The 13,230-nt window shown below is 39.9% G+C and overlaps 1 protein-coding gene across 10 annotated transcripts in view; it reads right to left on the bottom strand.

Annotated features, from left to right (window-relative positions):
* Nucleotides 1-13,230, bottom strand: part of snap91a (synaptosome associated protein 91a) — a 64,423-nt gene that overhangs the window by 28,361 nt on the left and 22,832 nt on the right. For 9 of the 10 annotated variants that reach the window (XM_040012875.1, XM_040012876.1, XM_040012878.1 and 6 more), the window contains exons 2-6: nucleotides 5,055-5,197; nucleotides 3,039-3,114; nucleotides 1,248-1,350; nucleotides 590-683; nucleotides 64-175 (exon numbers count right to left, since the gene is read on the bottom strand). In XM_040012875.1, coding sequence (XP_039868809.1) covers nucleotides 64-175; nucleotides 590-683; nucleotides 1,248-1,350; nucleotides 3,039-3,114; nucleotides 5,055-5,197 — 528 coding nt within the window. Of the gene's footprint in view, nucleotides 1-63; nucleotides 176-589; nucleotides 684-1,247; nucleotides 1,351-3,038; nucleotides 3,115-5,054; nucleotides 5,198-12,140; nucleotides 12,145-13,230 lie in introns of all 10 variants that reach the window. The other variant, XM_040012880.1, reaches the window with a different exon arrangement.

Raw genomic sequence — 13,230 nt, 5'->3', positions numbered from 1 at the left:
ACCCATCAGGACAGTGGCGTAAATACCGACTCATAAAGATAAAGTTCAGGGGTGACTCTTTACCTAACAGGTTGATGATGCCGTCATTATAGCAGGCATATAACTTGATCAGATCTTTGAAGAGCAGGAGAAAGCAGGCATTTATCACTCCATTGTTGAGATCCTTTGGATGCACCTGAGGGGACAAATATAGCTGAAGTCAAAATCTTCGTAAAATGTTTCCTATGATCAGCGTCTTCATTTAACATAGTCAAATTAGTATGTATACTTGAGAAAAGTTTAATATCCTTCTTCAAAATGGTCTGGCAAGTTACCCAGCACACAGTCAGGTTTACTCGTTCCGTACGAGTGGATGTACCTCCACGTTCAGTTTTGTAGCGGTCATGTTGTCATCTTGTAGGTCTTTACCCTTCTAATGTTAGACGTAAAGCTAAACTATGACTCCAAACAATGTGGCCTGATATCATGTATCACTTCTTCATAGATGCTGCTACAGTACACAGTTTTGTTAAAGCTGTTCAGTATCTCTAGGGCAATGTCAGGATGCCTTGCAGTGTGACATTGTCGCCTATTAGCGAGTGTCACTCACATCAAATTCCAGCAGTGCGTCGATCTGGCTCTGCAGAGTAGGCATTCCTTTCAGCAGCTTCTCTACTGACATGGTCCTCATCACACCCTCAGCTCTGAGACAGAAAGAAATGGAAATTGTGAGGTTTAAGCAGCAGCTCTGTAAAAAAGAGCCTGGGGAGAAAGCTACTATGAACAAACCCCACTCCCTTGATTATTGGGGAAGACATGGTCTACTAACCACTGAAATGAATCCAGCCTCTGAACCTGTCACACACAAGTATCCGCCACTGTGTCTCATCTGTATTTTGTCTTTATTCTGAAGTCTATTTCTCAGTGCCAGTTTATCTAGCTAGAGGGACCTTGTGACTGCCAGCTAAATAGAGCAGTCGCATCCATAAGCATGAGTGTTACCCCTCTCTGTATTCATCTCTACATGCCAGTAAAGCAATGCACGTGGTTCAGTGCCAGGCTGGAGGTGATGGAGCCAATCCTACTCATAAACATGACCTTTGTGGCTTTGGGATATGTGCTATTCTGACTGATATGGACAGCGACTTGCATAAGGTGTATATTTCTGATCTTGGGTAAGAAAAGCATGTTAAAAGATGAAAAATCAATAACAGAGCTGAATTAATCATGCAGCAAGGCCATATGAGAAAGAGAAATAGATACTGCACCCTTTCTTGACACGGCCAAAGTCAAAAGACATCTGTCTGTAGGCGAAGGCCTTCTCGTTGAGATAGCGGCTGTAGCGTCTGATAAATGTGGACATGTCGAGGCCTGAGGACAAAATACGCATAAGCATCCACATGCACAGCTCCCAGTGCAAGAAAGACATTAGCAAAGTGTTGAAAGGTTGTATATATCAAAAATGACACCAAAGTCAGACTAGCTTTTTCCACACACTTCCAGTTATGCTAGAATTAGCTAAATGCCTGTCGCTTCAATCTTCATTCAACCTACATGTCTGTATGCAAATTATAAAAGTGAAGCTAAGAGATTTTAGCTTAGGCTAGCATAATGGCTGTAAACAGCGAGGAAAAGTTAGCATGACTGTAAAATTTAGCAATTACAACATTATTTAACATATATATGTGTTTCAAACACATATATATGTGTTATATGTGTTTCAAAAAGAAGGACAACTGATCTCTTAAGGGGCTTATGATTCCAAATCTACTCATAATAGGGCGGAGGTATCTTGTTAAAACTAATGACAAGTGGTAGGCCTCACATAGGCTTCTATGGAAAATACTTAAATAAAAGCTTCTGACTGTGGCCTGGTTAGCCAAGTCACAGATTTAATGTTTAATAAAGATGATCCAGGGAAAGTCAAGTCTGCCTTTGGCCTATAAATAATGCTTATTTCAATATACAGAGTTAAACAAGTCTTAAAATTAGCTCTAACATTAAAAGGGCATTTAAGATCTAAGCGGGGCATACCTAGCTCCATAACCCCAGCACTTAAATATTTCAAGGAGCAGGGTGTGTGCTGGAGAAGCTGTGGGCCTATATTGTGTAAATCATAACATGGAAAAACTTTTTGGTTTGAAATTGTTCTGTTTTGTTTCACTTTACGTTTTTTTTTTTAATCAGTTCATTTACTTTTCCATTTCCTCTTCATGTGATTTGCAGTTGAATATTTGTATTTTTTTATGGTTTTATAGAAATTGGATGCATGTAAGTTTTTATCTCTTATGTAATTATATTTCATCTCTAATAACAAACAAAATGATACAAAATGTGTACAAATGACCAGTTTTAGTTTTACAAAGCTTGTGCCGTTAGTTATGCTACGCTAAACTTAGCACTTAGCTTTAGCTTTATATAGAGTTATCGCAATCTAAAGCTAAACCTTGTATTTGTACTACAAAGAATATGAGCTAGTGTCAGCAGCTGATGAGCTGTACTCTGTTAAGGACTAAAAGTATGAAAGCTAGTCTCATTTTGATTACAAGTAAAGACAGCTAACCAAAAGAGCAGTACAGAGCTTCTGACTTAACCTTCCTAAACCACTTTTAAAGGGATAGATTTAATGGGGATTTTGTCAGTGTAGAATCACCATAACAGTGCTTACCTCAGTAAACCCAGATTACCATAATCCTCCTGTTAAACTAATTTAGATTTTAAATAGTCTTAAAAATGGCTTTCCACATTATGTAGTTCAACTAGCAGTTAAAATGCTCATAAGAACAGCTTTTGGACCTACAATTCATCACAAAAAGACAGAAATAACTTGACTGGAACAAAATTGACTGAAAGGAACAGGGATTAGTGGAAGTGTTGCAGCTGCTTGCTTTTAAAATTCAAGTTTGTTCTGCTTTTGTATCTTCAAATATCCTAAACTGAGCTAATAGAGATGCAGAAATGGGCTGAATCAATTAGTGGTGGGATCCAGGATTACTTAAAGTTAGGGAACATGGGCAGGTGTGTCAGAAATTGGACAGAGGGAAGGGAACGCCACGCACCATGGGAGCCAGTTCTGTCCAGGAAGTTGCTGAGGTTGAACAAGGTGTTTCTAGATGCCAGGAACTGGAGGAATCTCTGCAGGAAAAGATGCACACACAAGGTTAGCGAATCATCCTAAGAGACTTCAGTAATGAACACATGGCATATTCGCTGTTAATTCTATAGCTGATTATCATTTTTAAACAGATGGTTGAATCTCTAAGGAGCTGTTCGGTACAGATACAGTAAGGCCCTCTGAACCCATTGTGGAGAATAGACATAAAAGGTGTGACTCTATACTTTTTTGATTTTCTTGAACAGAAAATCAGCATTGAAGGAGCAGTGCTGCAGCTTTATGAGTGGGAGGGTGTGAATATCAAGGAGAGTGCTGGGAAATAAAGTTTCATGTAATAAAGAGAAATCTGCTCAGAAAGGCTTTCTAAAATGCTGTAAATGTGCAGAAAAAGCAATATTTTACCCAACAAATAATCTAGTCCTCAAGTAAACAAAGATTTTTGTTTTGGTTTGGGTTTTAGGGATTTTGGGGGGCTTTTCTGTTCCTGAAACTATAATTTAAAGAAGTGACATTATGTACACACTGAGATCCATTATTAAAAGATGCATGTGCAGTGCCACAGCATCCCATTGTGGCCCATGGTAAAGCAATTACACTTGTCCTTTCCTCTGACACCTGCTGTGGGGACTGCAAGGGTCAATGCTGTTATCTTCCTGTTGCTAAATCTCATCTGCTTCCTGTCAGCTCATGCCGGGAAATGCACTCCCCTACCTCATAATAATAAATAGGAAACGTTAGGGCAGAGAAAGTAATGGCTTATTCCCCAATTAGCCACAGTGTGTTTGCTTTTCTGAAGAATATTTGTGTATCAGTATTTCTCTCTCTGCTTTGTGTCATCTGCTGTTTATTTCTACGAGTTCCCCATCAGAGCCTTCGGCTTTCTTCATGTATCAGGACAACATTTGGGTCAGGGGGTCAGGGCCAGGCCAGTCCCTCGGCTAAAGCACAACTGCCATTGAATGAATGGGATTATGTTTTGCTGTTTCTCTTTCTTTATGGTCGGGAGTAGGGACATCCACGGCCATAGGTGAAGAAATGCTAGTGCTCTCACTGATAGTTACATTTCCAACAAACAAATAAAAATTAAGCACAAAACAAAATACAGCAATGATTTTTGGCGTCAGACATACACAAACTCATGGTGGTGTAAATAAATGTATTAAGTCCAAAGAGCAGGTAGAAGTCTAACACCTATCAAGCTCTACCGCCTCATATAAATACAAAGAAAAGCACAAACTAAACTTTATGCAGGCCGTCGATATTCACAGAGATATGTACACATGACAATAATAATGGACAATAGTGGTATCTGGATGACTCGACAGCACAAAAAAGCCAAACATTATATTTACCGAGCCAATTCATCCTCATATTCACAGAGCTTTTCGTCTGTCTGAACATATACGGTGACAAACAGATTTTCATTGCCTCTGTGCAGTTTTTTTTCACAATGTTACTCCCTTGACTGTAACTTTCATCTGTGTTAAACCTGTAAAATCCCATTTTCTCTTTCAGTTCCCCTTAAAGAGATTTGAACTTCCATTTATTTTGGCCACTTGAGGCCTATAGACACCTTATAGAGCTGACAGAAAGTACTGCATGCACTGTGCATCTTTTTCTCTGGAGTGGATCAATATTTAGATTCACACCTAAAGTTTAAAACTATTCACACACACAAAAAATGAAAATATCAGTTCACTAGGCTGGCAGAAATAAGAAAACTACTGATTCATCTTTTCTGGTTACATTTTCGCAGGGAAAAACATAACTGCTGCAGATTTTACCTGTTGTTATGTCTTTATATTGCTGGATGAACTGAGATCAAAACCAAACCTACATAAACAAGGCTATTCCTGAACAACTACAGGCCTCTGTTGTGTCTGCGGGGGGGCTAAACCTACATTAATGGCCACAAAAAGACTCAAAGTGGAAACTAAGTTTGCGTGTATTGTGATCTCACCTCATTGCCATGCACCATAAGGTGGTGTGTGGTGATCAGGGCTTTGAAAACCACCACCCAGCTGGCATTGCCAGCCCTCTCTATCAGCGTGTCGGCCATCTGAGGGACGTTCACGTTGGTTTCTTGGGTGGCCTGGATCAGGTCTGAGAAGCACAAGGGAAAGATGGAACAAGAGGTCAGTTCATGGATACTAGCAAGGGACAAAAGCAGCACAGGTACAGACTGTGCTGAAAGTCTTTTCATTTTAGGAGGTAATGGCAACTCAAACTGCTACACTGAAAGAAGGGAGATGGGCGAGAAGTGACGAATAAGAGTGCACTTGAATAAATACAATGACACTGCATCTGGCTGCTGCTACATTTCACAGTCACACTCTCACAGTTGTCACTTAAACTGACTGAACAGTTTCACATGCAAAGCACTCCCTCAAATTTAAAAACACCTTCAAATGGAAAGAGATTTTATACAACCTTTTTTCAAATGGTCTTGTTCTCAGAATCATATTAAGGAGCTGCCACTTTTATAAACTAAACTGCCTTGGCCACACAACACATTGTCATCATTGAATACCATCTTTTAGGGCTATAATTAGATATTGATCTCTGTGAACTCTTATTTTGCCAATCGAGTGTCCATTTTTAGTCTGCAGCAGGCTCATCTGTGCAAGCAAGAAGAGCTTATCTGTGTGAGCAGAGCTGCGTTGGGAAGCTGCTGATTTCCATCATATTGAAATGTACTTAGATGAGCTCTTCACATTATGCCACTAGAGCCTGGTGTGAGTCACACTGGCTGCTGCTTTGTTTCGTTTCTGCAACCAGTCATTAACACCAGCAGGCAGAGCGCGGAGAGGAAGGCAGTGGAATATTCCACAGCAGAAAGACACAGAGAAGAAAATGAAGCAAGAACTGCAATTTCAATCAGACGTGTGGACCTATGGAGGGCAGTCAGTGCACCACCAGGAAGGAAAAAAAGTTTTTAGAGTTGTTAAGTAGCTGAGCGATATTAAATCATAAATTACCGATATCAATAATCCATGTTAATAATTAAATACATTTCATGATGAGGAACAAAAAAGCATAACCTTCCTGTAGAAGATATGACAATATGTTTTCAGCCTGTCATAAAATAGGCAGTCTTTAAAGTGGGCATCTTTAATTATTAGGTACTTAAATGTGATATGCAATTTAATACAAAATACTATCAAGCAAGTTCTTTTTTCATATTCCACAGCCCGGCGGACCTTCCAGCTGATGCTTTACTTTCTCAATAAAATTGATGTCTTGGTACTTCCTCGTTTAGCTCGCTCTAGTGCAGAGGAGCAAGAATTAAAAGAGCAAGTTGATTTCGAAAGCAATGTTTCAAATAGCTCAACAAAAATGAGCAAACAAACAAGCTGTTGCTATACAGGTCCTTCTCAAAAAATTAGCATATTGTGATAAAGTTCATTATTTTCTGTAATGTACTGATAAAGATTAGACTTTCATATATTTTAGATTCATTACACACAACTGAAGTAGTTCAAGCCTTTCATTGTTTTAATATTGATGATTTTGGCATACAGCTCATGAAAACCCAAAATTCCTATCTCAAAAAATTTGCATATTTCATCCGACCAATAAAAGAAAAGTGTTTTTAATACAAAAAAAGTCAACCTTCAAATAATTATGTTCAGTTATGCACTCAATACTTGGTCGGGAATCCTTTTGCAGAAATGACTGCTTCAATGCGGCGTGGCATGGAGGCAATCAGCCTGTGGCACTGCTGAGGTGTTATGGAGGCCAAGGATGCTTCGAATAGCGGTCTTAAGCTCATCCAGAGTGTTGGGTCTTGTGTCTCTCAACTTTCTCTTCACAATATCCCACAAATTCTCTATGGGGTTCAGGTCAGGAGAGTTGGCAGGCCAATTGAGCACAGTAATACCATGGTCAGTAAACCATTTACCAGTGGTTTTGGCACTGTGAGCAGGTGCCAGGTCGTGCTGAAAAATGAAATCTTCATCTCCATAAAGCTTTTCAGCAGATGGAAGCATGAAGTGCTCCAAAATCTCCTGATAGCTAGCTGCATTGACCCTGCCCTTGATAAAACACAGTGGACCAACACCAGCAGCTGACATGGCACCCCAGACCATCACTGACTGTGGGTACTTGACACTGGACTTCAGGCATTTTGGCATTTCCCTCTCCCCAGTCTTCCTCCAGACTCTGGCACCTTGATTTCCGAATGACATGCAAAAGTTGCTTTCATCCAAAAAAAGTACCACTGAGCAACAGTCCAGTGCTGCTTCTCTGTAGCCCAGGTCAGGCGCTTCTGCCGCTGTTTCTGGTTCAAAAGTGGCTTGACCTGGGGAATGCGGCACCTGTATCCCATTTCCTGCACACTCCTGTACACGGTGGCTCTGGATGTTTCTACTCCAGACTCAGTCCACTGCTTCCGCAGGTCCCCCAAGGTCTGGAATCAGTCCTTCTCCACAATCTTCCTCAGGGTCCGGTCACCTCTTCTCGTTGTGCAGTGTTTTCTGCCACACTTTTTCCTTCCCACAGACTTCCCACTGAGGTGCCTTGATACAGCACTCTGGGAACAGCCTATTCGTTCAGACATTTCTTTCTGTGTCTTACCCTCCTGCTTGAGGGCGTCAATGATGGCCTTCTGGACAGCAGTCAGGTCGGCAGTCTTACCCATGATTGCGGTTTTGAGTAATGAACCAGGCTGCGAGTTTTTAAAAGCCTCAGGAATCTTTTGCAGGTGTTTAGAGTTAATTCGTTGATTCAGATGATTAGGTTAATAGCTCGTTTAGAGAACCTTTTCATGATATGCTAATTTTTTGAGATAGGAATTTTGGGTTTTCATGAGCTGCCAAAATCATCATCATTAAAACAATGAAAGGCTTGAACTACTTCAGTTGTGTGTAATGAATCTAAAATATATGAAAGTTTAATGTTTATCAGTACATTACAGAAAATAATTAACTTTATCACAATATGCTAATTTTTTGAGAAGGACCTGTACACTTTGACACACATTGGAACTGTTAGCTAAAGGAAGAGTTACTGAATTTTACAGGAAAACATATCATTAATATGTCCCAACTTCATGGAACAAAGATATAAGAAAGTGAGGACAGGGCAGAGAGGTATTTGCATGATCAGCAAGAGCCATTTCATAAACTGGAATTCAAGGCTCACGTGTAAACCATATTATATCGTAAACCAGAAGCACTCCACCACAGTAGTTCACTCTCTGGGCAGTATTTACTTTTAAGTGAAAAGCATTATATTCTGTTTATATTCATTGTGTCTTCTTTGTTCTTTTTAATCATACTAGAAGTTTGTAGTGCAGTAAAAATCTGATCAAGGTAGCCGGACAGGTTTTCACTTACACAAGCATTACACAGTATTCATTTGTAAATAACTGGACACGAAAAACTAGAGATAAAAAATGTGATATAATATTATACTGCGGTGTATTTCGAACAAACCAGGCAGCTTATTGTCTTTCTCTTGATGATACTTTCTTTCTTTTTTTTAATGGCTCAAGCTATTTGTTATGAAAGCAAAACAAACAAACTGATGTTGTATAAATTGATTCAAGATTATTTACTTCGAGTCCAGAAATCATAGCTGTCTCATCAGATCCAGTTGTGACATTAGCTATAGTTTCCGCGGAGGGTACTTGGTTCTGTATGACAGCACAGCTTTTAGGTTGAATTCAAGCGCTTGAGTACAGCCTGATAATTAGAGGCCTACAAACTGTTTGCTGATGAACTTTTGTCTGTAAAAGTACAGACAGCTTTAGAAGACACAGGACACGAGATGGGTTCAACATTTCTTTTGAGTTCCATGTAACAATCCCTAACTCTGTAATTAAAGAATGTGCCATTTAATCTTGGCTGGCTAAAATGGGGTGGCTGCCGTTCAGGATTTAGCACAAGTCAGCTTTTGATCAGAAAGTTTTCTGGTTTGATCCCTGGCTGCTCCAGTCTGAAGGCGAAATATCCTTGGACAAGATCGTAATCCCAAGTTGCTTTCTGATGCATCCATTGGAGTGTGAATGTTTTATAGAGTTTGTGAAACAGTTGTACGTGTGGTCAGATTGTTTTGTATTTGTGTGTGGATTGAAGCACATGGCTGAGAGCACATCAATCACTGCACATATTTTTTTAAAATCTTAGTTTAAATAAAGTTTTTGATTATTTATTATAAAAAAAGAGATGATATATATATATAATGCAGTGGGTACTCCACCACCTAACATGTCAGTTAATTTGACACATAACACCAGTTAGTTCTTCCTTTTGGTGAAGGCTGGGCTCTTCAGTTCAGCATGGTACAGCTCCAAAGATTCTGCAACATCAAACCCTCTGTCTGCTAATGTTACATCACCTGGGCTGAGGTAGTCCAGGTAATTTCAACAGTTTCCTATTTTGTTTTTAAAGTTTAGATATAAACAAAAAAAGAAAAGTAACATTTGTCACTCTCTATCTTCACGATGGAAGATTCATTTTCATCTCATAAGTGTTAGCAACAGTTCTAGAAAAGGAGACAGGTTTGTTCCAGTGTGTAGAAATGTTATTATAAATGTTCAAACTACTGCACTGTAAAATCTATTTTGTTCCCAGAACTCAAAAAACTATGTAAACTCGTTACCTCCAAAAAATTGAGTAAAGTTTACTTAAGATGACTGTTAGGACAACTTATTCATTGCAAGTATGCAGTACTAAGAATAACTTGATGTTCCTGAAGGTGCATTATGAATTGTTTACCCACTGACAAACATTTTGAGTTCTACTAAATGAAAAAACAATTTGTGGTAACCTGATCATGATTTAAAAAGAATGATTAACAACACTTCTTGTAATGGTGTTAAAATCAGCCCAGTGTTTATTTTCAAATGCAAAAAAACTGCCGCCATCTGTTGGCAACTATGACACGTTTAGAATCTTATGACCACTTTGTCCTTTGATCCTAAAGAATACTTAAACAGGGGTGAGACACAACCACTTTTAGTCCGTTATTTGCAGCATTTATGTTCGTAGCGTTCAAACATTCGCCAGAGAAATCTTTTAAAACATTTGGATCCTTTTGAGAGTGACAGTTTAAAGATTCAAACATGTCTCAGAGAAAAATAGATAAAGAAATCCTTGAAGAGAACGAACACCTGAAAATAAACCAGAGAGACTTGCAGTGCCAACTCCAAGACATGGAGGAGAAAAACAGAGCGCTGCAGGTAAAGCTTGATGAAAGACCGCACACAAATGAAGAGTTTCTTCAAGAAAAAAGACTACAGGAGATAAAACAGAAGGAAATGGATTTCAAGCTTCAGGACATGGAGAAACACAACAAAGGCTTGCAAATCAAGCTTAATGAAGCTCTGCAAAAAAATAAAGAGCTCCTCCATGAAAAAGATCAACAGGACATGAAGCAGTGCAAACTCCAAGGCATGGAGGAAAAATACAAAGCGCTTCAGGTAAAGCTTGATAAAACACTGAACAAAAATAAGGAGTTGCTTCAGGAACAAAAGCAACAAGAAATTAAACAGAAACAGATGGACTGCAAGCTTGAAGACGTGCAGGAAAAATACACAGCGCTGAAAATAAAACTTGATAAAGCACTGCAGAGAAATAAAGATTTCCTTCAAGAGAAAGAACAGCAAGACGTGAAACAGAAACATCTGGATTGCAAGCTTCAGAACATCGAGAAACACAACGAAGGCTTGCAAGTAATGCTTGATGAAGCTCTGCAAAAGAATAAAGAAATCCTTGAAGAGAACGAACACCTGAAAATAAACCAGAGAGACTTGCAGTGCCAACTCCAAGACATGGAGGAGAAATACAGAGCGCTGCAGGTAAAGCTTGATGAAAGACCGCACACAAATGAAGAGTTTCTTCAAGAAAAAAGGCTACAGGAGATAAAACAGAAGGAAATGGATTTCAAGCTTCAGGACATGGAGAAACACAACAAAGGCTTGCAAATCAAGCTTAATGAAGCTCTGCAAAAAATTAAAGAGCTCCTCCATGAAAAAGATCAACAGGACATGAAGCAGCGCAAACTCCAAGGCATGGAGGAAAAATACAAAGCGCTTCAGGTAAAGCTTGATAAAACACTGAACAAAAATAAGGAGTTGCTTCAAGAACAAAAGCAACAAGAAATTAAACAGAAACAGATGGACTGCAAGCTTGAAGACGTGCAGGAAAAATACACAGAGCTGAAAATAAAACTTGATAAAGCACTGCAGAGAAATAAAGATTTCCTTCAAGAGAAAGAACAGCAAGACATGAAACAGAAACATCTGGATTGCAAGCTTCAGAACATCGAGAAACACAACGAAGGCTTGCAAGTAATGCTTGATGAAGCTCTGCAAAAGAATAAAGAAATCCTTGAAGAGAAAGAAAAACTGGACATTAACCAGAGAGACATGCAAGATGTGCAGGAACAATACGGAGCGCTGCAGGCAAAGCTTGATGAAACACTGCACAAATATCAAGAGCTGCTTCAAGACCAAGAACAGGAGATAAAGCAGAAAGAAGACAAAGAAATTCTCCAGGACTTTGAGAGGAAAAACCAAAACCTGCAAGAACTTTATAACAAACTGAACTACAAAACAACTGAACTGGAAGGGGAAAAGGAAAAACTGCAAAACCAATGCTCAGAGATGCAGAGTAAGCTCAATGACATGCTGAGAAAAAACACAGAACTCGAGGAACTTTCAGACAACTTGAAGTGCAAAAGCACTGAGATGCAGGTGCTAAAGCAACAACTAGAGAAAACAAACAAAGACTTGCAGTGTACACTTCAAGAAATCGAGAGGAGCAGTCAGCAGTTGGAAGACACGCACAAGAAATTACAACAGAGTTATACAGAGCTGCACAAGGGAAAGCTAACGCAGGAGGCAACATCTAGAGAAATGAAAGAAAGGCTTGAAGACAAACAAGCCAAATTAGAAGAAGTGGAGAAAACATGCAAGAGACTTGAGCAGGAGAATGCAGAGACAATCGATCAGCTGCGAACCCTCATCCTAGACAAAAAAGTGCTCGTGCAAAAGCTCATGGAAAAGAAGAAAAAATGCTTCCGCTTCTTCTGGAGGAAGAACACTCCTGCTTTTTCTTCTTTTTCTATTTTTTCTACTGCTGATGTCACCTCGTCTTCCTCCACCTCTGTTCCATCTTAATTTTCACCTCTCCTCTCCCTTTCTCTCCCTTTCTCTCCTGACACCTCTCCCTCCCCTGTCTCCCTTTAACTCCTAACACCTGTCCCATCTCTCCCCCCTCTCTCTTTTCACCCTCACCCCCCAACCAGTCCCAACAGTTGACTGCCCCCTCTAGAGCCTGGTTCTGTCATAGGTTTCTTCCTTTATAGGGAGTTTTTCCTATCCACTGTCGCACCTAGTGCTTGCTCAGAGGGGATTGTTGGGGTTTTCTCTCCTCTATCTCTTTCCTTCTTTCTATCCCTTTCCTTTACCTTCTTCTTTACAACCCCCCCCCCCCCCTTTCTATTTCCCAAATTAATAATAAACACAATTGGCAACATTTTAAAAAGTCAGATCAATGTCTTCATTCAAGAATGAATTGTCTTTGTCGCGGGGTCATGTGTATTTTGTGTTTTCCTCGGGCTGGTGATCCTTGCAGTCGTTGAGCCCAGGAGTCCAGATTTTTAGTGTTTTAATCACATTTAGTGTTACATTTTCAATCAATCAATTAATCAGTCTTTATTTATAAAGCACTTTTCATACAAAAAATGTAGCACAAAGTGATTTACATAGTTAAAAGCAGCCCACCCCACCCTCCAACTCACTCCCCACGCTCTCATTAACATAAATGATGTGAATACACACATATCCCCCCCCCAACACACACACACACACACACACACACGCACACACTTAAAGAGTAAAAATTGGGCTGGGTTCACATGAGCCAAGTGAGGAAACACTATAACAGGGAGCTGTCTGCACCGGGAGCCGGTCACAGACCGCAGCCTCCAGGCTGGGCACACAGCAGGAGGGAGGCAAAGGAGCCCCCCAGCCAGGCTGAGGGGACCCCCAGAGACCCAGCAGCCACGGTCGATCACAGCCCCGGTGCAGAGAGCCCCCTCCGAGGAAACACTGGAGATATGACACAATAGGATATATACAGGGTAAAATGATAAAATAAATAAGAACGGGATACAATATAAATATAAAT

This window comes from Simochromis diagramma, unplaced genomic scaffold (genome assembly GCF_900408965.1).
Source record: "Simochromis diagramma unplaced genomic scaffold, fSimDia1.1 OVJJ01000618.1, whole genome shotgun sequence".
NCBI lineage: Eukaryota > Metazoa > Chordata > Actinopteri > Cichliformes > Cichlidae > Simochromis > Simochromis diagramma.
Note: the sequence above shows the minus strand (reverse complement) of the source record. Positions and strands in the feature narration are given on the sequence as shown.